The 25,297-nt window shown below is 43.3% G+C and overlaps 1 protein-coding gene across 1 annotated transcript in view; it reads left to right on the top strand.

The window, feature by feature from the left end:
• Positions 1-25,297, top strand: part of LRRK2 (leucine rich repeat kinase 2) — a 2,096,839-nt gene that overhangs the window by 334,846 nt on the left and 1,736,696 nt on the right. Inside the window, exons 9-10 of the mRNA XM_086967213.1 lie at positions 1,727-1,869; positions 19,650-19,729. Of these exons, the coding sequence (XP_086823339.1) occupies positions 1,727-1,869; positions 19,650-19,729 (223 nt within the window). The remainder of the gene's footprint in view (positions 1-1,726; positions 1,870-19,649; positions 19,730-25,297) is intronic.

Genomic DNA, 25,297 nt, shown 5'->3' with positions numbered 1-25,297 from the left:
AGATCAGGGCTTGATCCATCACCGTTATTTATCTCACTGCCCCATCCCAGCTCAGAACATGGCTATATGCAAATCAGTCTGTCCCTGGCCCAGTGCATCATGGGAACAGGGCAGACTAAACTACCAAGCCAATTCTTTACCAGAAAGGAGACAAGCTACCGGGGACCGGTTTCTGGCATTTCAGCCTCTTCGGCCCGGCTTGCTTGAATCCTGATGGAGCAGTGAGAAAGGGACTCATGTCTGAGTATACCCTGCCACACCTATAGTGGCCAAAATCGATTTACAAAAGGGGGTGGTGATGAACAGAGTGTCTGAATTGAGCAGACCACTCTTACCCCTTGTTGTAAATATTTTTGTCCACCCTAAGCGTGGAAGGGTATACTCAGATGTGAGTCCCTTGCTCATTGCACCATCAGGATTCAAGCAAGCCGGGCCGAAGACGGCTGAAATGCCAGAAACCGGTCCCCGGTAGCTTGTTTCCTTCCCAGTGTAAGAATTGGCTTTTGTAGTTTGGTTTGCCCTGTTCCCATCATGCACTGGGACAGGAACAGACTAATTTGCATACAGCCAGGTTCTGAAACTGGGATGGTGCAGTGAGCTAAAAAACGGTGTTGGATCTAGCCCTGATCTCTTGACTGGGTGAGAGTATTCTGTTTAATTCAGAGACTCTGTCCCTCACCACCCCTTGTTGTAAATATACAATCTATGCACAGCATCTGTATCTACAGCGCACATGCCTCAAATTGATTGTTACTTACCCTGTACGCATCTGTTCTTGGCATGTAGAGACAGTAGATTCTCCTGTGCCCTCCTTCCTCCCCAGACACCTATGGTTGTTGCAGTTCCTATTATTCACATTATATACCCATGGACATCTCTATACTACAGTTACTTACTCCAATCTCACCCTCTTGTGGGAAAACAATCCAACAATGGAGTCGATGCCCAGGCACACTATCACCGAAAGGCGGAGTCACCTTACCTCATGGCTGGAAAAGACTTCTTCGAATAAAAACAACTTGCAAACATCCAAACCCAACACTAGATGGCAGGAGTATGCAAAGCATGTGCATCTACAGCTCTACATGCCAAGAACAGATGTGTATAGGGTATGTAACATAATCCTTTCCTATCCTGTGGTACCAATTAGTGCTCTTCTGCTTTCTAAAAAAAAAACCTTAGGGGCGTCCGTCCTCGTTGAAGTGGCACTTTGTGAGCCTCCATTGCACAGTGGGGTTAATAGTTGTGACTGTAACACTTTCTGCTGTTTCATACCATGGACATGATTGTGAAACGATGAGCCCATGTACTCCACATTGTTTTTTACTGTTGGTCTTAATAAATCCACATCACTGCAGTCAGAGACATTCAGCTTCTAGCTAGGTCTCATACAAACTACCATATGTCTGCTCGACGAGGCATAGGTATATTTTCAAAAACCTGTATCCAAACAGTTTCAGATAGGTTGTTTTAAAGTATTTTGACCTGTACAGGATTATAAACACAGCTGAATGATTCTGCAAATAGCAGTCAAATCAGAATGCTTTCTTTGACTATCAATTTATAGTAATAATAGGTAGACATAGAGTGCTTCTATAACCACACCAAAATGAAAATAGATGATATTGAAAACATGTACAAATGACTAACAGTAACAACATTTGTAAAATTAACACCAAGTTAAGTTAAAATTATATCCTAAATAACTTTACTCTTATCTTTCAAGTGGAGACAATATTTTTAAACCAAGACCTAGAAGAAATTGAAGATCAAAATGAAGAAGAAGAGGAAGGAGACACAAATCCACTTTGCTTGGTCGATGGAGCCTGCACAGCATTACAGCTTCACAGAAATCACTCCGCTGTTCAGGTGAGATTCTCTAAAAAAAATTATGCAGTAACTGGATTATTAAATTATAATGTAGATTCGAATATGCTATATTGACCTGTGAAATTATGTGAAACTCGGTTATCAGACAAAGGATAGTTTGGCTTTTTGATAATTTCTGTCTACCTTCTCATGTACCCTTCTCATTGAACTTGAATTTGAAAGTGTATTCCCTTCCTGGACAGTTCTACGTTTCCCACATAATTCAAAAGCTTCCCCAGTCCTGTTCCTACTTCCTGCAGAATACAATAAGAGGGTAACATAACTTGTGAACAATTTATTATTAACTAGTATGACAGTTATTGGTCCTGACTGGTGCTAGACATGGTTGATTTCAAATATTACATATGTAGCACTAAGCCTACTTAATTATATAACCCAATTAAGCATTTGTACATCCCATTGCCTCAAGAACGGTGATCTACATGTGTTTGGCCTAGCGAGTGCCTACCCCAGGATAGGCAGAGTTTTGCAAATGTCGCTATTCCCACATTATTTTTTATTGTAGCTAACTTCTCCTGGATATATCTGTAACATTGCACTACACTGGCATTGGTGCTGACTTATATTGCAGGTAAAGTAAAGTGTCTATACAGCTTATTAGAAGTAGTTATTTTTTAAATTCTTTTTATTAAAGGCAACGAAAAAGACATTACAGAAAGGAAAAATAAAACTCAGGTGTACACACTATATTCCAACACGTGAGGCATTGTGGCAAAGTACAAAATCGATTACACCGACTTTAATGTAGGGAGTTTGGAGAGTCCCGTGCCTCTGGCACAAGTATAAGCGTAGGTGGTTCACAAATTCCCCCTCTATGACTATTCCAAGCATTCCATATCTTGCCCCACTTCTTTGGGCAGCCCCTGGCCACATAAACTGCTCTTTCTCTAATCATGCACCAGTCAAGGTTCTCCCAGCCCATTTGATGACTCGGATGGCTGATTGGCTCCCCAGCACTGCGCTATGTTTCGCTTAGCCACCATATATGCCAAGGTCACCCACTGTTTCTGGTATGCATTCAAATCTGTAGGCTCCCACACATTCAATAGACACCTCCGGGCCTCCGGCCGCAGCTCCACCCCCAAGGCTCCCCCCAGTTTATCATGGACCTTTATCCAATACAATTGTATCTCAACACAGTGCCAGAGAATATGCATGAGGGTGCCGACCTCCCCGCATTTCCACCTCCATTCTCTGCTTACCGCTCTTCCCATTCGTACCAAATGGGGTCCAGTTATATAGGATCTGTGAAGTATTTTCAGTTGCACCAGTCGAAGCCGCATCTGGATGGCAACCACCCTGGGGGAGGAGACCGCTTCCGCCCAATCCTCATCATCTAGTTCTAACCCATCCGCACTCCATTGTGTTCTGAGCCGCACCAGTGGGTTCTCCATGTTATTAATCAGTCTCCTGTATATCAGGGAAATAGTTTTTAGAGGAAGAAGCCCATCCAGAACTCGGTCCTCCAGGGGCGATGACTCCGGGAGCACTGCACCCCTGGGAACGTGAGTGGTCAGGGCATGTTTCACTTGTCCATACCGGTAATGTTCATTATCGTGCAAACTATATTGTCTTTTGAGGGACTCAAAGGTGAGCATTGTATTCTTCCCCCATACATCTTTTATTTGAGTTATTCCAATAAGGTCCCATCTGTCAAACCCCTTCAACTTCTACAGGCTTCCCAGCCGCTCAGAGTTCAGGAGGGGAGTTCTAGCATCAATTTGCCTTCCCACCCCAGACCTCTATTAGCTGCGTGCCAGACCTGAATCGCAGCCTGGATCTCCAGGGAGTCCATAAACAATATGGTTCACTTCAGCCAATTGCGAGGCCCAATAGTACTTCCTCAGATCTGGGATCCCGATTCCGCCATCGTACCACGCGAGTGTCAATTTACTGAATGCTATACGCGCCCTACCTTCCCACAGGAGCTGTCTCTGGAGAGTCTCTATCTCTCGGAAATACACCGCCGGGACTGGGTCCATCGAATTTTGTAAAACATACAAAAACCGAGGCAAATATATCATCTTAAAGAGCCTAGCTCTCCCTAGTAAGGAGAGCGAAAGGGTCTTCCAGCGCTCCACATCCCTCTTACACCTATTCAATGGGGAAGCTAAGTTATTAACATATCGTAACTGCGGATCGAGCGAGATAAAGATACCTAAGTACTTGAATCCAACTGTCTCAATATGAATAGGGCACGTCTCCGGCACCCTCAGGGGTTCGCCCACCAAGACATATAACACCGACTTTGTCAGACCAGAGTATCTGCCATAAATGGCCAGCACGTCTAGAAAATTACTAAAGGAATCTCTATGGTTTGTGAGATACAGCAAGACATCATCTGCATAAAGTGAAATCTAGTCTTTCCCCGAATCGATCTATCCCATCTGACCCATGCTGCCAGGGGCTCCATTGCAAGTACAAAAAGCAGAGGAGACAATGGACATCCCTGCCTTGTACCTCTACCTAAAGAAAAGTCTGCAGACTTGCAATTATTGACCACCACTCTAGCTAGGGGCTTAGCATATAATAAGCGAACCCAATCAATAAACTCTTTACCAAAGCCCAGCTTTGCCAACACCGCAAATAAATATTGCCACTCTATTCTATCGAAGGCCATCGTGGCGTCTAAAGATACCAATACTGCCGGCTCATGGATCCTCGAGGCACCGCCAAGGACGCCATGCAGCCTACGCAAGTTCAACGCAGTGTTGCAACGAGGCATGAAACCGGACTGATCTGGGAGTATAAGGGATGGAATCACCTTAACCAGTCTAGTTGATACGATTTTCGCTAGGATTTTAGGCTCTGCGTTAAGGAGCGATATAGGTCTGTAAGATGGGGATTGTGTCTTGGGTTTACCAGTCTTATGGATGACCACAATGTTGGGCACACGTTGGTCATATGGAAGCTCACCCTTCTCCTTGCTTTCCAAAAACATGGGCTTGACGTGTGACGCCAGTGTAGCAGCATTCAGTTTGTATAACTCTATCGGGATCCCGTTTGGGCCTGTCGCTTTACCGGACTTTAACTGTCTGATCGCTTGCGCAACTTCGTCGTCAGAAAACGCAGAGTCAAGATAGTTCCTGTCTTCCTCTGACAAACTCGGCATTACAATATCCCTGATCATCTCGCTATTGTCAGCCTCCGTAAATCCATTCCCGGTCATATAAACTGTTTTATAGTATTCCGAGAACTCATCCGCCACTGCCTGGGGTTCTATGATCTTACTTGACTCTCGCCCTCCCAGTTCGGGTACTAGTCTGGATGCCCTCTCTCCATTTTCAAGCCATGCGATCAGTTTTCCGGCTTTGTCACCGTGCTCATAAAAACGACTCTGGATGGCGTTGTTATGAGCCATCGCTCTATCCCTCACAAGATCTTTATACTCTTCCTGTCGAAGGTTTAGCAAATGGAGCTCCTCAGGAGTGGGTGACTCCACCACCCTCCCCTCCAGAAGTATGACCTCGGTCTCCTTCTGGGCCGCAGCTGCTTGCAGTTTCTTCTTCTTGCCTGACACTTAGGACAAGACCTCACCTCTCGCCACCGTCTTGTACACCTCCCAGAGGGATTGTGCCGAGTCAACAGATCCAACATTTTCTTGGAAATAACAGTCCAACATCTGCAGCACCTATTTTTTAATGGCCGGATCTTTCAGTTGCAAAGCGCTAATGGGAGCTACCCTCCCAACTTCTGGAAGGTCTAGAGCTAGCCACACCCACAGTGGGGAGTGGTCAGAAATATCCCCACCAAGAAACTTCACATCCTGGATCATGGTTGCCAGGGCCGCAGGTAATAGGATATAATCTATCCTAGATAAACTACCGTGTGCTGCAGAAACGTGGGTGTAGTGTGCCAGTGCGGGGTTTCACAGTCGCCAACTATCAATCAGTCCCAGCGTATCCAGAAACTCTGGAAGCCACCGCTCTATCGGTCTGAGCGCACATGGGGGGGCAACAGTCCATCTCCCCGTCCAGAACCACATTAAAATCGCCACCTAATACAATCCCCCTCCAGGGGCAATGTGAGAAAGATCGCCGTCAAATCTCGAAAGGTCTCGGTCGGAAGGCGATGGATAAAGCCCTGATCTTTGGACTGGGTAAGAGTGGTCTGCTTAATTCAGACACTCTGTTCATCACCACCCCCTTTACTGAATCATTCTCCTTATTAGAAGCATTTTAATGTGCATCTTATCTGCCACAATACTTTTGCAGATGAAGGCAGAATTGTCAAAGCTGACTGACACTGAGAAGCAAAAGTTGATGTCCAAAAAATTCTATATTCGGTTACATAACCATCGAAGGTATAGCACATCCATGTAGTACATGCAAACAGTTTTGCTTCATTCAATATTCATAATACATAAATATACTCTAATAAAATATAATATTGTTAAAGGTGCTTTCAAATTGGACTGGCTAACTGATAACTCTATAAAACACAATGTACCCAGACAAATATAATTAAAATGGTTCCCATAGATTGGATTTACAGTAATTTCAGAAGCTTCTCCCTTTTTATCCAGATATTGAACAAAAACCGGCTCACGGAAAAGACAACCAGGCCAGATGTGTTAGTCGTCAAGATTCGTATTACCTCTCTAGAGTGTGGTACCTTCAAGGCCAGGCAGATCGGGCGCAACCATTTCCTATGCACACCACAGTATTCAAGACTGACAAACATGATATGATCAACAGTCTCAGAATTCATGCCACAGTCTGGACATGAGCCAGGCGAGGAAGTATTATTCCATTTTTTGCTGATCAATCTAAGGGGCAAACAGCCTGTTCTATATCTGATAAACAAGCTCTTGGTTAATGGTGTCGTGTTATTTTGTCCATGTAACCTTAAAAAACAGGAGTGGGTTTAAATGCCAGGAACTGCTCAGTTAGACAGCTCGTAGTGCCCCTGGTTGTTATTTCTTGCCACACTAGTGACCAATAAGATGATTTTAAGAACTGTTTGTCTGCCTTACGCAGTAATTCGGGCGACTCCGACACTGCTCAAACACAATTTTTTACACCAGTCACGAACAAACCTTAACCAGGGTATCTCCAGGGCATGGGCCATATTCTTTACCACTCAAGCACTTTCTATATTCAGCTAATTCCGGGGTAGTCCAAATACGGATCCAAAATAACAGTGGCTTTAAATGCACCAGATCAGATACTCTTGTCATCCCCGTGCTAAATAAAGTGGGACCAGAGGCGTACTTATGGGAACCGAGAACAATGATCTAACAAATATCTTTTCCATCACTGCAAAAGTTTTGTTGTTTTTTTTTGTGCACTACAGCCAACTACAGGGGAGGGGCTGGTCCTGGGCCTATAATGTAATTATTCATCCCTATTTGCAGGCAGGGACTGGCGACTTTTTGTATCCAACTGAGATGACATTTCTGTCCTTTTCTGGAAGTGCGCATTGTTGTATGAATATAGGGCCTGATGGATGGGACAAACTGTTCCTGCTGTGTCATGTGATATGATTTACTCTTTTTCAGAAACATGGGTCAGATCTTGAGGAATCAAGACCCATTTCCTTCTTCTCTCTTCTTTGGGCATGCAGCTGTCATGTCTCATGTCCTCCCCATGTTCATGTGGATCCTCCTTCCAAGTATGGCAGTGCTTGCACTGCAGTGCTACAGCCAGCCACTGTTGCACAATTTACCCACAGGACAGACATGGCAGCTGTTTGGAGTTGTTTGGGTTCGAGTAGGGCCTAAAAGGTGTTTTGAGTTTCTTCAGCAAATGAAGATAAAAGTAGGCAGAGGAGGCTAATCTGTTTGTGTAGGGACAAGTAAATGAGTATTGTGTGATGTAAAACCCCATGGTTTTACGGTATGTTTTATTGCTTGTGAGAAGCCTTCTCCTTCACTGGATCTCCATTGATAACTGTAGGAAACGCCCCTTTTTGCATGGTTACCCCCTAATATTTTGCCAGACACATGATGCCAACTTGACTGCGTGTGCCCTGGGTCCCTGCCAGTCAAACACCCAGGCCCTGTGTTCTTTCCCAACACTGTACCTTTGTCTCCACAATTTGCACACCTCTGGGCCACATGCAAGTCCCTTGTAAAAGGTACCCATGGTCCAGAGAGGGTCTATGCGGGCTGAAGCATGAATTATGCCACCCTGAAGAGACCCCTCACTTTAAGACCCCCCCCCCCCCCACTGCCATTGCAAGCTGTGTGTTTTGGTGCATAAAATGCATGAAAAATAGTATTCTCATAGCCTCCATCACTCTAAACATCAATCTAGGAGTTATCATTCTAGAAGAATGCCTCCTAGTCTAATCAGACCCTCCAGAATTTCGCAATTTCGCGATGCGCAAAATAATCGCAAAATCAACGATCTAGCGCGATGACCACGAAATTTACCTTTTTGGCCGCTAAAAACTGCCTTCAGCAGACAGACAAAAAATGAAGTCACTTTATTGGCCGTAATAGCTGCCTGCTTCCTTAATGTAGTTGAAAGAAAACCGAGAGAAAATTAAAATTAAAGTAGTGCTTCACCGGCAAACTCTGTGAAGGCTACGCGTGCTCCGAGCGTTCGTATTATTGGGAAAGTGTTAAAAAAAAAGATTCTAGCTCGTGAGCACAGGGAAAGGTCATAGCCAAGACGATCAGGTCTCACCCGTACAGTCAGCATATTGCTTTAGAGTGGTGCTGGAAAACGATGACTGGGCATTGCTCCAAGGGAACCTCACACCTTGCGGCTGATAATGCTTCTGCCTGTTGAAGGGATCTGCAACAGATCTGTTACCAGAGTCAGAGGTTCAGTGCGCTAGATAAGGGGCATGAAAAGAACTAAAATCGTTCCTTCATGTCCATTGATTCTAGACCTCTGTCCTGCTAGAAGTAAACCATTTGTGCCAGAAAATGTGCAGAAGCCAAATAGCGATAAGTATACCGAAAAATGAAACACATGCTAAAAAACAAAGCTGCATTTTAGAAGCAGATTGGTAGAATATTTCGATACTAGGGGGGGTAGCAGTAGCAGGCATTGGAGAGGTGAGAAAAAATATAATAATTCCAATTGCGATTCTTAGAAGCGTCTTTCTGAATATTTTGTATTTTTTTTGTTTGCTTCCTGTGCATGTTAGAGAAAGATGGTCCCCATTCTCTCTAGACATCCAGTTTAACAATGACTTATTGTCCTTACCTAAATATGACAAAATGCAAAAAAGTGTACTCTTGTAGTGATTGAATTGATTTCATTACTGGCACTATTGCCCAGATGTTAGCTTTAGCAAGTTTAAGGGATGTTTTTTTAATAGTCCTGAAATTAGTGCATTCTTCATCGTCAGTATGTTTTTTCGAAGGCATTAGTTTAGTTGCTGTGGTATGGTGTCTAGTGCCCACAATAGGATATTTCCAAAATAAAACATTGTGCAAACGTAGAAAATTGTCCATGATTAAACTCAAAATAAAAAAGCAAGAGAGCAACCAATTAAAACTATCAGATGACCAAATTGAAAATAAATAACGCCAAAAGTGTGATCTATTTATTTTTGTAATATTTGTTTTTGCAACTTGTGGTGGTTATCTTCTACTTGGCTAACATTTTGCGTATATGTCACTGGCGCATAAATAAACCTAATTCTTGAGGCACTATGTGTTAAGATGGAATTCTGAATTACTATTCAGCAGTTGGAGCCCGTTTCATTTTTAGACACTTTATGAGAGTACATCTAGACTTATGTTGCCATCAGTTCCAGGTTTTGTACAGCCAGCAATCAAACCCTTTCCTGCGCCTACTACAGCAAAAGCAGCGCTATCTTCCTCTCAGACAAATATAGGCATCCAGCTCAGGATGCTATTTTTCTGAGATCAGATTGTCATGCCCCATGTCTATAGTCCCCTCACTGAAAGAAAGCAAATAGCATGATTCCTGAGTTAAAGACCGCTGTGGACCCTCAACAGTTTCTGTGAAAACAACTGTGCAGTCTTACATCTCTGGGATTCTCTACACCAGTATGTAGATTTCCTACATAAGGATAGAAGGGCTGATTTATTCTAGATCCACACGCATGCACGACAGTCTCCAACCTGATGATAAGCATAGATGCAGATTTGGCTAGCCTAGCAACTCCTCAGTACAGCCATGGCCTCATTTTGCCAAGATCTTCCTTGGTTAAATTAACATGCTTAAAGCTAGACCTACACCAGTGAATCCAAACCTTGCCATTCTCTGGTTGCATATGGTTTGGCAGTCATGTTGATGAAGAAATGCAGCGTCTGAAAACAGAACCTGATGACACCCTTTTGGCTGTGGGGCTTGAGGAGAGAAAGGGAGTACCAAAAGCATCAGTTGAGATCCGAGGATTGTGCCTTCTTGTGGAAACAAGATGGCCCACGCCCCTTCCTGGCCCCAGCAGGAGTAAGGTACAGCAACATCAGAGTTAGTCTTACAAAGGCATCCTCCTAGAGGTAGAACAGTCAATAGGCATCTGTGGGTGAAGGCAAGCCCCTGGCTGGATGCAAAAAGTGACTCCTCTCTTTCTTCAGCCACTATGGTGGAGGAAGCTTTTCTATCTTCAAGTGGCAAAATATAACAGAATTCAGATGGAAAGCTGCATATTGTATATTGCTACTCCCTAAGGTTATATTCTCCACTGGTAATTGCTTGAAAAACATACTCTTTTCCAACCATCCAGGTTACAACAGGAGGTCATTATTTTTACAGAAAAGTGAACTGTTAAGAGGGTTCCCACTCCCAGAAATGAAAGGGAATTTAATTCTGCCAATTTCTACATCAAAAGAATGGGCAAAAGCACAAATTCAGATCCATCCTGGATTTGAAAAGAGAAAATAAGTGGATAAAGAAATATAAATTACTCTAGTTTTGCAACTTTCATAGATTCAGGTGCTTGAATCATTCCCAGTCATCAAGTCCCCTGTCCCATACAGTAGTAGTAGAATGTTAAATATAACGCCTTTAAGGGTATAAACTGTCCAGCTGCATTGATCTTTGTGCTTCTTGTAGTCCCTTTACATTTTTTGTGAAAGGCATTTTTCTTGCCACTTTTATTAAACCAGTGAATTTTTTAAATAGGTTCAATCTTCATTAAAGAAATTCAACAACATTTTCCACATTTCCTACAGATAGGGTTCTTAGCATATTTTCCTGTTCCTAAAACGTTGATTTTTCATGAGAAAACATTTTAAACCATATTTTGTTAATGGTGCTCTGAGATTCTGCACAGGAATGAGACTGTTCAATGCAAATGATTTCAATGGAGAGTCTCCAGATAGAGCAATAGGTTTAAAGGTAAATAACTTTTCTTTCCAGTTTAAGCTCAGCAGAAAGCATAAGGTGAAATCTGCTTTTAAGTGTGGTGTGAGTAGGATGAACTCAGTTTATCGGAAAATAAGCATCAAGAAATAGTCCAACATTCATTGTTGACATTTCACAAGGCAAGACTGAAGTGTAAGGATGTGAATGATCACAACTTTTTTGGTAAAGTTATATGTTTTTCAGCACCGAAGAATGGAGACATCTACCCCCTCTAGCGCTTAATAGCTCAAGGTACAAATAAAACAGTGTCCGAACTTAAATGGAGCTGTGCCTTCACTGATCTTAAAGAGGTGTTTGACAATGTTTACTTACTGATAACGGTTGGAAAGAAAAAGATAACCATTAAAAGACTTGCTGGTGAGAGCAGATTCTGTGTTTAAGAGATGTTAAAAGAACAAGTGATGGACAGAATACTGAAACAATGGCAAACATTCATCCCCAGCCTAAGTCCATCGTTGTTTTGCACACTATGCCTTTCCAGTTTTTGCCTGGTCATATGCAAATCAGTCTTGACCCTGCCCCCAATGGGAACTGTCCAGTCTGAACTGCCAGGCCATGTCCTCCCTGGACCCGGGAACACACATCCTGGGACCGGTTTCAAGGTATCACCCCTCATCTTCCAGGCTACCTTGATCGCAGTGGCATGTTAAGCACGGGACCCACGTCAGGGCATACTCTTCCCATTTAGGGCAACAAATGCAAAAAGATCTATTGATGGATGGAATGCTGAAACAGTGTCAAATATTCACTCCCAATACAGAGATCTGGGCCTAAATCCATAGATTGTTTTGCACACCATGCCATTCCAGTTTAGAGCCAGCAATATGCAAATCAATCTTAACCTTGCTCCCCATGGAAACAGTCCAGCCTGAACAGCCAGGGCAGGTCCTCCCTGGATTGGAATCCAGCATCCTGGGATCGGTTTCAGGGTATCAACCCTCATCAGCCAGCCTAGCTTTACTCCAGTGGCATGGTGAGCAGTTGACCCACGTCTCGGCATACCCTTCCCACTTAGAGAGAAAAATGCAAAAAGAACCATTGATGGACGGAATGCTGAAACAGTGTCAAATATTCACCCCCAATACAGAGATCTGGGCCTAAATCCATAGTTTTTGCACACCATGCCATTCCAGTTTAGAACCAGCAAAATGCTAATCAGTCTTTGCCCTGCTCCCCATGGCAATAGTCAAGCCCGAACAGCCAGGCCAGGTCCTCCCTGGACTGGAAACAAGCATCTTGGGACTAATTTAAGGATATCACACCTCGTCAGCCAGGCTGTCTTGACTCTAGTGGCATGGTGAGCACGGGACCCAAGTCTGGACATACCCTTCCCATTTAGGGCGATAAATGCATTTGTTTTTTTCATTCATCAAGCAACTCGTCAAAGATTGGCACTGGTGTAGTTGAGCCATCTTATTTCTCTTTCTGTAATAGGGACAAATACATTGCTCCACAGTGTCTCTGCAGTGATTGCAATGGTTGTAGCAACATTTCCACATCTAGGAAAGCCACTGGATGTTGCTCTAGATGTACATCCAAGATGGTTTCATCTGGACAGCTTAGATACCAGAACACTGGTTTCATGTGTAAATTGTCCTATTTTACAAAAAGTTAGCATCCAAGTTTCACTAAGTTCGGAAAGCCAAGCATGTCCCAGATATTGTGCTCGGGGCTTTCTGCATCTTTGTTCAGCAGGTTAGATGAACTCTGTGTTATTGATTTCCTCGTCAGACCAGGAGACAGTTGACAATGCCAGGGCCGATGACCAGTAGAGTAGTCCAAAATAGTTCAAAAAACTGGTGAACAAAGAATGGAAAAATTATGGAATCACTCCAAATACTGGTTTGAATTCAGTCACCAGACCCAATGTTCTTAACCCCTTCAGTGCTGCGCGAATTCTGCTGCGGTGCTGAAGGTTCTAAAGAACCTATGGACTCATGACGGAACGGTTCCGTCATGAGCGCAGGCCAACCGACTCTCATGACCGAACCATTCCGTCATGAGCACCGAAGGGGTTAAAGAGATACATAATGCCAGTTTTAGACAAATTAAAATTAATATGCATGGTATTATGATGGTGAGTCTGGTATCGCAACTGCAACAGCCTCTGAATCTCTGAGCCATTCTGTCAATTTGCAAATTGTACATTTCTGCTGCAGAAATCAAAGGAGCTTCTTTTTGTAGTAACACTTTGCTGATTTCGTCAAAATGCACACCATCATTAAGAGTCTGGTGGTAATTTTTTAGTACATGTTGAGGAGGTGGGTGCAAGGTCCTTCCACAGCACTATGTTGTTTTAGACACCGTTATCAAATAGGATTGGACTGGTGTCAAGCCATTGCAAGTAACATCAGTTCTCTAGTAGGGGATTTCTTATCGTCATAAGCACTGAATAGTCCTGCCCATGTGGGTGGGGGCCCAGAGCAGTTCTTTAGTATATCTTCTTAAATGTTGAGTTTAGCCTTTTTTCAGGTAGGCCTGCAAAGACATTTAAGAAAGAGACTGATTATACAGCCTATAAACCTAAGCTACAATGGCTGAATTATTCATCATGAAGATGACAAAGAGCCAGTATAAGGTATTTGAGGATAATTTGAGATGATTTGCAAACAGCATAAAATCTCCCTCACAAACCCTTTTTATGATAGAGATGAAGGAGACCAGGACAGAGTAACTTCATAGGCTAACATTATATGGCTAAAAAAGACACTGTGACTTTAAGAACCCAGAGACCATCATGCACAGCAGGTGGCAGTTGCTTTAGTTCTTTTTTCTGCCTTCTGCTGACAGGACCCTGGAGTTTTGAGACCAACCTTTCATAGGTTTTTCTCTTAACGGTTTCCACAGAAAAAGCTGCCAACACCTTTACTCAATATTTTTCGTCTCTCCCTACCCTGTTCTGTTTTTTTATGACCAAAAAGTGAGGCATTTTGTCCAATAAAATGCCTTCCTTATTTGACAAGTGCCCTAAAGGAGATCTTTTCGATTGTACGAGAATTTACTACCCCGCGTTCGATCTCAGCACAGGAAGTTCCGGCTGAGACCTGGGCCGACACCATTGCTAATTTTTTTACTACCAAAATCAGGCAGATACAGGACTCCTTTCCTCCGAGACCGACAGCTGATCCTCCGACCCTGTCAAACGAGATAGCTCACCTTCCCACCTCTGGCCCTGTCCTGTTGGACTTCCCACCTCTTACATATCCTCATCTTTAGCATTGATGAGGAATCTTAAATCTGGCTCACCATGCGATCCCTGCCCGGCGAAATTCCTAGCTAGAATGGCAGATGTTGTCAACCCCATAGCCAATCCTATTCTCAACCTTTCCTTGAGTCAGGGAGCCTTGCCACACTCCTGGAAACAGGCCATGGTTATTCCTCTCCTTAAAAAGCCCAACCTTGCCCCGGAAGCCCCGTCCAATTATAGACCGATTTCGCTCCTTCCAGCACTTACTAAAATCTTGGAGAAACATGTTCACAGCGTGCTCTCCAACTTCCTGGAGTCGAATGAGCTTCTCCATGCGTCTCAATCGGGCTTTCGATCCAACTTAAGTACCGAGACGGCGCTCCTGGAAGTCTCAGAGATTGTGAAGGAGCAGCTGGATGCCGGAGGCAGGGTGATGTTAGTTATGTTAGATCTGTCGGCGGCTTTTGACACCGTCCCCCATGAGGATCTCCTCACAAGACTACATGACATCGGTCTAGGGGGGACGGTGCTCAACTGGTTTTGTTCCTTCTTAGCCAACCGCCGACAAACGGTCTGGGCCTCACCTGGATCTGCCGAAATGCCGCCATTGGGAGTTGGAGTTCCTCAGGGCTCAGTATTGAGCCCTACTCTATTTAACATCCTTATGACCCCTCTGGCGACATTGGTGGAGTCCTACGGGGCCCAGATCGTCTCATATGCTGACGACACCCAGCTTCTGTTCACCTGCCGTAAGAGCGAAGATTTCGATGGGGAAAGTATCCGTGAGTGCCTTGGGGCTGTTTTCAACTGGTTCCAACTGAACAGCCTCAAGTGCAACTCGGATAAATCAGAGATACTTTTCTTTGGATGTCCATCGGAACCGGATTGGCATGGTTGGTGGCCTGCCGACATGTTCCCCCCAGCTCAGTCGTCTAAATGGGCTAAGAACCTGGGAATTAAAATCGACAACGGGCTTACGCTCAAATCCCAGGTGGCTACCCTCACAGGGACGTGTTTCGGCCTCCTCAGGATGCTCCGAAAGTTTTTTCCTTTGCTTTCTGAGGAACATCGGAGAATAACTGTACAGGCACTTATTGGATCCAGATTGGATTATGCTAACATTCTGTATCTGGGTCTGCCGGAATATCTCTTACAGCGCTTGCAGGTGACCCAGAATGCTGTAGCACGAGCTATTTTTGGCCTGCATCGTTGAACTAGTGCCTCAAACTTGCTGCAATCTCTCCATTGGCTGCCCATACGGAAGAGGATAATGTTCAAGGCCTTGACATTAGCCCATAAAGCCCTGCACGCCACGGGTGCAAAATACCTACAGAAGAGGCTGGACTTCTACCGGCCGACACGATCTTTAAGATCAGAGTCACTGGCACTCGCGGTAGTTCCCCGTATAAAGAGGGCCCGTCTGGGCGGTCGGTCCTTTAGATTCTTGGCCCCCCAGCTGTGGAATTCTTTACCGCTGTCCCTACGGTCCACATCTAATCTGCTTGCCTTTAGGAAGGGTCTAAAGACTTGGTTATTTTCTGGTTAGAGCGCTTCCATCTTTAGCCTCTGTTTTCCTTTTTTGTTATGTTTTTCAGTCTCCTTTCTGGGTCTGGAGCACAAAGCGCCGGGACACTCCTTTGGAGTAGCCGTTGCGCTATACAAGACCCATATATAACATAACATAACATAAAAACAGAACTAAAAGCGTAATAAAACCATGAAGGTTTATTATGGATTTAACTTCTTTACAGAAAGGAAATTGAATGGTTAGATGTTAGTTTGTTAGTCATTTATATCGGTAGATAACATGGAGATGAGAATAAAATGCAAGAAATAATGAGACAGATTTACATAGTTCAGTTCTAGTATATAAATCATCCGAGATCAGACCAGTGTGGTGCTGCCTCCTAAAGTCAAGCGGAAAGAATGTGTCTACCACCCTCCTCATCAAGGTTTCTTATATAATGTGTACAATGGTGCAATAGTCATAGGGTTTGGGCTAGTAACGTTTAGGGGAGCATGATACGTTTCTGAGCTCACATTCTCAATATTTTCCCACAGAATTATATAATGCAGTTCCCATCTCTGGTTTCCTACAGACACCCAAATTGCTAATACAAATGTTACTGAATATACAAGGACAAGTTCTCAAAAAGAAAAATCATACACTGTTCCGAATAATTAAGGCCTTGAAAAAACTTTGTCTCCAAGGAACAGTCTGCTACAGCTTTTTAAACAAAAGAAACGCAATTCTGTACATGGGAAAGTGCCTCTACATCTGAAAACATTGTTTACCAAGCTGTATGTCTATGAATTGTCTGTGCACAGGGTGAGACAAAAGTGAAAAGATGACTAGGCTGAAAGACCCCTGCAAGCAGTATTAAACAATTTGAAATTGAGGCCTACATTGACCAGTGATAGAATAAGCGAGTTTCCTCATCATACTGTCTTTGTTTCAACTACATGTTGACCATATTATCTTAATACTGTTGTGCATTTAATTATAAACCCTCTTTCAAAGGGCATCCACTGAAACCTGTTTTTTACTTGTTCGCACTCAACTAAATGGGACAGTTTTTTAAACTGTCACCATCTGACAAGCATTAGTCAGGAGGCAATCCTTGTGCTAAAGAATAAACTATTTGATAAGGGCCAGGATTAAACAAATAGATGAGCCGTCCGAGGTTTTTAGAGGAAGATTGTAATAATGTCTGCTGTAAAGTACTGAGAAGACCATGTTTGAGGAAGTTGAAAATACTTGGGATTTGTGCATAAAATGGCAGTTCAGTTCCAGAGGTGGTGGGTTGCCTCTGGAGTCTTAACTGAGAAGTCATGGGTGTAGGAAGTTGATACTAGCTGGTGTTCAAGCACTGAGATAGAAATTCGGGGGGGGGCAGTTGACCCACATTACAAGTTGGCTAACATCATACAAGTGGAGTTTCCAGGCAAGAGATACTGATTCCTTTGGCATCTCCAGCTCACGTCCAAGCCGTTATGAGTTTACAGGCCAGTCAAAGTTTACTGGGCCCAAATCAACAGGTCTTCCTTGATTGTTGGTCCAGTTTTATATACACGAGATTGATAAATTGGTCTATGATCTGATTTGTTGCCAATTGCTTGCATGCAACGATTGCAAGTAACCAAGACGAAAACATGCACAGAATTGAATTAGGTCTTCCTGGGTGTGTTCCTGTGCCCAGTAAAACTTGAGTGGTACCCTCCCACAGAAATACTCCTCTCCACTCAACTTGTAACAAAGTTTACCTATGGTATGTATGTGTGTTCCTATATAGTATTTCTGTAGCACAAACCTAGCTAAAAGGCAGAGGAGCCCTATACATGGTCAAAGACCAGCATAAAGACAATAGATTTCTAAAGGAAGATCACGCTAAGAGGACAGTCTTTACCATTATCTGGTCTCTCTGAGATGGGACTGCTGCACAAAGAGTACCTTCCATGTAACCTGTATCACAAAGCGTAAACTTTTAGTTACAATTTGGTACTACTTGTGGCCTTTCTTCGCTGAGGAGGTACTGAGACCACAAATGTTGTGATGGAGGTGTGGTACAGGAGATGCATAGAAAGATATTCCAGTTACAGGCAGATAAATCGGTCTCCAGATAGGTTCCATCTCATTGATCTAGGAGTGGGTGTTCCAGTAGTGAAGGCATGAGAAGGAATGATAGTTGGAAATAAAACTTGTGCAGTAGGTTTCAGTATTGAGAGCCAGTATTTGAGTAAGGATAATAGGAGGTACTAGGTGTTGTGACATGGCATAATAAGTGAAGAGTAGGGTAAGTAGTACTATGAAGGAATTTTGAGGAGGTTGTTCAGGAAATTATAGTATGATATGAAGGTGAAATGGGGTAGATAGCAGTAGGTTCAACAAGTTGCTGGTGGAAAATCTGAAAGCCACTTAGAGAGGTTTGAAGAAGTGTGCAGGGCAAGCAACCTTGCTTAATTTGTGCCAGTTGTTGCAGATAACGGTCAAAGTTAGAAAACTAGCGAAGCATAGGTGGTGGAAGAAATGGGATGGAATCAAGACTATGCAGTTTTGAAATTTAGCAGCTTTTCCATATGCCAGCATCATGACAGGTTCTTAAAACTGAAACTTACACTGCACATTTTTTTTAGCAAATACACTGCTGGCAATTAATTAGCTATTAAGATAGTCTTGCTGACAGAACAGCCTATTATTAGAAGCCTGGCTTAGTGGAAGGTTATATGCTGGGAGAGTCGGAAGATCTTCAGTTGGAGTTACTGAACAAAGGTGATATTATTATTAATCATGGATGTGTAGCCTCTTGCTTAGCTGTGTGAATGTATATGGCTATTGAGACAGAAAGGTACCTGGAGTAGAAGAGATGAGATTTTTCGGGAAATGTTAGCATTATTATTATTGTTATTGTTATATTATTATTATTACTATTTTATTTTATTATTACCATCTCTGTTGAGCAGTGGGTGACCACCTGTGATCAGATGAAAAAGAGATTGTCAGGTGAGCTTTAGTCTGTTGGTAAAAGCAGAGAAAATTCATATCCGAGTCCTGTCATTAAAGCATTTTATTGTTTTTCTGTTTCACTAAAAGCTAGTGAGGAGATGATGTGCAAGTGTTGTATAAAGAGTAGCAGAGGCTACCAAAGACAGAAATGTAAAAGCTGCCCCCTGCTAGTGATGTAGCCACCAGTACCACGTGGCAAGTCCTGGAGGACATCTAAGACTCAATTTGACTAGTAAATAAGGGAGGCAGAGATCAGAGGATACAAGATTAAAAAGTGCCCAAGCTTCATATATTTTTCATGACGATGTCATGCTCAAAATATTGAAGTAGTGATTGAAGACATGATAGAGGATTTGTAGTAGTGGTAGACGGAGATTATGATATTGGAGAAGTGAAGGAAAAGGAATTTTCTGTTCAATACATCCTGTGAAATCAATTTTTTTTGGTGAGATACTTGGTGAAACTGATGAAGACAGGCTTTCAACGTGAATTGACAACTTGGTACTCACACTGATTATGAATTAGAGGGGATGGTACAGGGTATTTGAAACACGGAGGCTAGAATCCAAAGTGTAGGACTGCATAAGTTGACCATGTAGATAGATGCGAGTGTGCAGATAAAATATGGTTTGAGGAGTGAATGAGTTGGAGGATATGTCAGAGGAATTGGTCACTCAATGTAAATAAAAATAGCATAGTCTATGTATTGCTTTAACAAATACACATTTCATATATAATCACTTTTTAAAATTCTTTTTTATTCAAAATGTAGGAGGCTGCTTGTTTGGTCCTCAACAGTTTGTTTATGTACCACAGAGATCTTCATGAAAAAATTAGACATGGTGATAAACAGTGAGTACTTTTCATTGTCTTTTGTGCTTTTTAGTTGTGGACATGGTACTGTAGTGAGAAAATCAATAGGTCTGGCTTTCTAATAACTCCAGAAATTAGAATATTAGCAAAGGACAGTCGTCACTGCATGGATTGCATCAAGGGGTATTACATTTAAAACAGAAAAAATGGGTATTGGACATTATACCTAGGAATTGATACACCATATGATTTGTCATGTAGCATATCTGAATTCTATTTAATTTACAAATATAGAAAACTTAGTGTACAGTACATTAATAGTAAGGAGACAATACCATGTACTCTTTAGATGAAATAAGAAGACAACGAGGACATAAAAGAATCATAGACCTGCTTGTTATGAGAACTATTCAGTTCCATTCTTATTGGAACCCATGTATCTGTTGGACAGCATTACATTGTCCCACTCTGTTTTTTAAATTGAGACCATTCCCTACTGCATCAAGCTTGAAAATCAATTTTACTCCTTATCGATCAGTTAATGATGTGTGACATTTTGCTAGGCAAAACAAGTCTTTTATTCTATTACTGTGTTGTTTTTTTTAAATTGCCACCACTGATTTAGCTCTTAGTTTTGATTGTGATTGTAGAGTCATGTTCCCTAATTTTAGTTTTCATTTTTGTTGTTTGTCTTATATGGCTTTTACTTCAAGGACATAGGTTCTGATGGATATTTCTAACTGCAGAATCCTCACCTTGTGAGTATCCCCAGGTACCAGACTGCATCCAAAACTCAAAAATCAGTGCTCCTATGTGCTAGTAGGTAGTGCTGTGTGAAGTTCGTTCCATTCTGTGGCAAATGGAGCCGCTTATAGGCACCACCCATGTGCGATGGCACCATTTCCTTTCTTTCTGTGCCTTCAGATACAGAGCTCTGCTCCTCTTTCTCACATCCTTAAAAAATGTTTTCCTTCAATTTTCACTTTTAAATTCTTTCAGTGTGCAAGAGAACACGTCGCTCCCTAAGACTACAGGGCTTAAGCGTTGTCTGGAATATCATCATCAAATAGATATCTGTGATAGATCCTCATGAGGTGTGCCTCTGGTGTTTAGGTTCGGTGCACAACTCCAAGGCTCCAACTGCTTCCAGATGAATCTGAAACCCATCAGAGAATGTGAAGCTCTATGTAGCAAAATACAGCAAAGACTGTGGTCCCCCTCCTGGTTGAAGTGGAAAGTGCGGACTCATTCCCAAAGTCATTCCTGTGGCAGATCTTCTTCACTGCTGAATTCTTCAAGTAAGTCCAAAAAGGAACATAAGAATTCTTAGTGGGACTTTGTCGCTTCTTGACTCTCTTGTTGTCCAGAGAAGGTGCGAGGGGTTAACTGTGCCTCCAGGTCTTGCACCAGTTCCAAAGATGAGCCAATCTCAACATTATTGCAGATACATCCAAGTTTCCAGGTCTGTTGATGATGTCGCAGCAAGTTGAAGTATTTTGAGAGACCATGCTGCACATCTTTGGCATGCTTCTAGTTTCCTCTGATGTGCCTTCAGGCCCAAAGGGTCTGCAGGGGTCTCCAGTAGAGTTTCTGCCAGCAAATCCATCTTTTTGCTTTCTGTGCCCCTAGAGCTTTGTTTGGATCCTGCACTAACATCAGTGCCAACTTCAATCCAGATCAGACCTCTCCTCCCCTTCAATGAGGCCCTCACTATTATATTAATGGGTATTTAGGCGAAGCCTTGTTCTAGTACTCTGGAAAATCTCCATAGTTGCCATAGACCAGCTCCACATGACCATGAGTTTTCAACCCATCTTCCACCTCCTAAGGTTTTGATGGTGCAGGCATCCGACAGCAGGGTGAACATTAATGCTGCCTATTGCCAGAGTCCAAACAGGTGGAAATGTTTGGCAAGTAAACATTTTCATTGACCAGCCTTCCCTTGAGGTCAGTCAATGCCAGTTGGCTCCTCAGACTCTACACACATGCAGGCTAGTACACGGTTGCTGAGATCTTACTCTCAGTCTCTGAAGACTTAAAGGCTTCCTTGGGCCAAACTGTTCAGGATGGCCTGGATGCAGCCAAGTTCGTCACCCGCTCAGGCCTAGATACCACTGGTTGTCTAGGAATGCTCTGGCGCCAAGCACTGATGAGATCCTTAGGCTCCTCTGAGGATGTTCAGGCATCCCTATTGAGCAAGCCCATCAGTGGTTTCCATCTGTTTGGGGAAAGAGCGAACTCGGCCCTGGAGCATTTTAAAGAGCGTCTAGTCATAGCACGCTCTTTGAATGTTTTTCAACAATCTGGCAATGCCCCTAACAATTTCAGGGATATGCCATGGGCTTGGCAGATCGACATCATCAAGTCCCACCTCCCCTTTCAAGTGGCACACAGCCATCTTGTTGGAGGCACAGTCCGCCACTTCCTCCAGGGGTAACGAAGTATCACATCTGAGAGGTAGACTCATCACATTTTCCAATGGGGCCATGGCCTGCCATTCTTCTTTCAACTGCTTCCCTGCCAGCTATTGGAGGACCATCTATCCATTTTGCACCAGGAGGTACTTGCTGTGTTGGCCTAAGGACCCTTGTAGAGGTTACCAGCCTTGGAAATGGGTACTGGATGTTATTTCCACTACTTTCTTGTGCCGAAATAGGATGGAGATCTCTCTCCTAATTTGTATCTTTACCCTCTCAGCACCTTTCTGCGAAAAAAAGAATTCAAGATGCCCACGTTGGTCCAAGTTTCTCTGGCCTAGATACTGGAGACTGGGTGGTGCAGTTGGACCTGAAGGATGCATATTTTCACGTACATATCCTGCAGTCCCAGAGACGCTACCTGCAGTTCACTATGGGGAGGAGCACTTTCAGCTGGCTGTGCTCCCTTTCTCGCTCACAAGTGCCCCATAGGTGTTCCCAAGGATGCTGGTGGTGATTGCACCCGACGTTTGAAAGCCGAAGATACCACTCTTCCCCTACCTTGGCACTGTTATATGTGGGCTTGCCACAGTCAGTCATCGATCAACTCCAGGTGATAGCAGACCTCACATCACTGGGGTTGTCAGTCATCCTGCCGAAGTCATACCTGTCTCCTTCACAAATGTTTCCTTTAACCAGAGCTATCCTGGACACTGTGAGTTTATGGTACTTTCCTCTGGACCAACGAGTCCAGGACATTCGGGATATTTCAGCCTCTATCCTGGCTCTCATTGTTGATAGATCTGAGGTTTCTTAGCCTGCTATCCTCCTGCATCCTGCTTGCCGACCATGCCAGATGGCACATGCTAGCCATGCAGTGAGATGTGAAGTCTCAGTTGTCCCCACATCATGAGAACCTGTCCGATTCCATCCAGGTGTCAAAGGACACTGCAAAGATCTACAGTTATGGCTGCTCGACCGCCATTGGACCAGTGGTAGACCCCTCTCCCACTACTCTGTTGGGATGGCCATGTGGGAGGGGTTTAGAGTAGAGGTCTCTGGTCTCAAGAGACATGTCCCCACATCAGTTTGTTGGCAATTCAATGGGCGTGACAGATCTTCCTCATCACCATCAAAGGGAGTCTGTTAAATATTCTCATGGGCAACACCACCACCATGTGGTACTGCAGGGTGTGGTGTATTCTATTTCCTGAACCAGAAGGCTCTAAGCTTTTGAAGGTGGCAGAATCGCTGGAGCATGAGCTTAAAATGTCAGGACAGAGAAACTCAGCCGACGACACCTAGCAGACCACGAATGGCGATTACACCCAGAGGTGGCACAGGGTGTCTTACAGTTATTGAGAGATCTCTGGAGTTACCAAGAAGGCTGTCCCTCAGAGATGCCTTCCACATAGAGTGGAGTGCAGAATTCCTGAGCAGCTTCCCACTGCTACCTCTCCTCTCACAAGTTCTGAAGAATACCAAGAACCACTGTGCCCAAGTCATTTTAGTTGCTCCAGAATGAACTAGGAGAGTGTTGTACCTGGAACTTTTATGTCTGAGCATCTGTTCGGGCTGCTGCTTTGAAAATATTTTACTGTTGCAGCAACAGGACAAGGTCTTGCACCAAACTTGCATAACCTGCACATCAATGCGTGGAGTTTGGGAAGCCACAGTTGATCTCTTTTGAGCTCCCTCTCAAAGTCGTTTATGTAATCCTGGTAGCCTGGTGCAGCTCCGCATAATCAGTGTATGCCAGGCTCCAAGATAAATTTGTGGCTTTTTGTGGCAGCCGTCAGATGGACCTGTCTCAGGCCAAACTGTGGGATGTCTTGTTGTTTTGTTTTTAGCCTAGTAAGGACTTGCAGTGTGCAATTTTAAAGATGTCTTGTCATCACTCTCGCCTTTTTTAAATTTGGCAGACCAGCTGTCATTATTCAAATCATCAGCTGTGATGCGTCTCCTTAAAGGTTTGCTACACCTGTTTCGGTCAGCGCAACTTTTTATGTAAAATTAAATGTGTTTTTCACTTTCTTCATTTGCGCTCCTATTGAGCTGATTCACAGTTGGCCATTGCACGTGCTGATCTTAAAAACAATCTTTATTGTTGCAACAACATTATTATGATGTGATGTGTATGATGTTTATACTACCTTTTTTGTCAAGACAAACTTCTGCTGAGTAGTGCTCTTGCCAAACGTAGTGAGGCCTTTGAATGTAGAATAAACCATTACTCTTCTTAACTTCTTTGCTCTGCCTCATTTCTTGAAAAGGGAGGAAAGACTCTGTTGTTTGGACCACCAGAGTGTGCTGATAAGTCACGTAGATCGGACTAAGAAACATCAGCTCTATGTCCACAAAGAAGGGCAAGGCAGTGCCAAAGTGTGCCATCTCATGAAAGATATTTCTGTGTATTAAGATCTGCTACACATTTGCTAAAAAGCAGGCTTCAGAAAATCTCAGCTAAGACTACTACCATAGCCTAGGCATGCGGAACACCTGTCCTGGATAACCTGTCCTGGATATCTGTCAGGCAGCTACCTGGACATCAGTGTGCACATTCAAATTGCTATAGGCACTGATTTTCCTGCCTGGACATGAGCTAAAAATGGTTGTGCATTCCCTGTTTAAAACTATATTGGACAATGCAAATCTGCTGTACCTGGGACTCCCGGCGTGGCTTCTGAATAAGCTACAGCTAATTAAAATTGCAGCTGCCTATCTGATTTTGAATTCACCCAAAAAGACAATCTTCTAGGGAAAACTTTAAGAAGTTGCATTGGCTTTCAATCAAAGGATCAAATACACAGCTATGCTAATCTTCTTCAAAGCCTTACTAAAAAAATGTCCTTTATACTTACAGAGAAGAATCAGGATGTATGCTTCTGGTAGGGAACTTTACTTCTCCAGTCAAGGTTTGGTCTACATTCCAAGGATCCATAGGAAAGGTCAGGTGGAAGAACTTTCTCATTTCTGGCTGCAAAATTATAGAACTTTCTGCCAAAAGCTCTGAGAGAGTTTTATGTGGAGAAGGCTTTTAAATCAAGACTAAAAACTCAATTGTTTAAGAGAGTCTAGCAAGCTTATATGGCATCTCCCAGGTTTGTGGGAAGCAAGGGTTGCATATCAAAGGTGGCAGGGACTTTCAAGTTCCTGGCCTTGATATGCTAAATCACTAGCCATCCTGCTG

Source organism: Lissotriton vulgaris, chromosome 1_1 (assembly GCF_964263255.1).
Source record: "Lissotriton vulgaris chromosome 1_1, aLisVul1.2, whole genome shotgun sequence".
Classification (NCBI taxonomy): domain Eukaryota; kingdom Metazoa; phylum Chordata; class Amphibia; order Caudata; family Salamandridae; genus Lissotriton; species Lissotriton vulgaris.
Note: the sequence above shows the minus strand (reverse complement) of the source record. Positions and strands in the feature narration are given on the sequence as shown.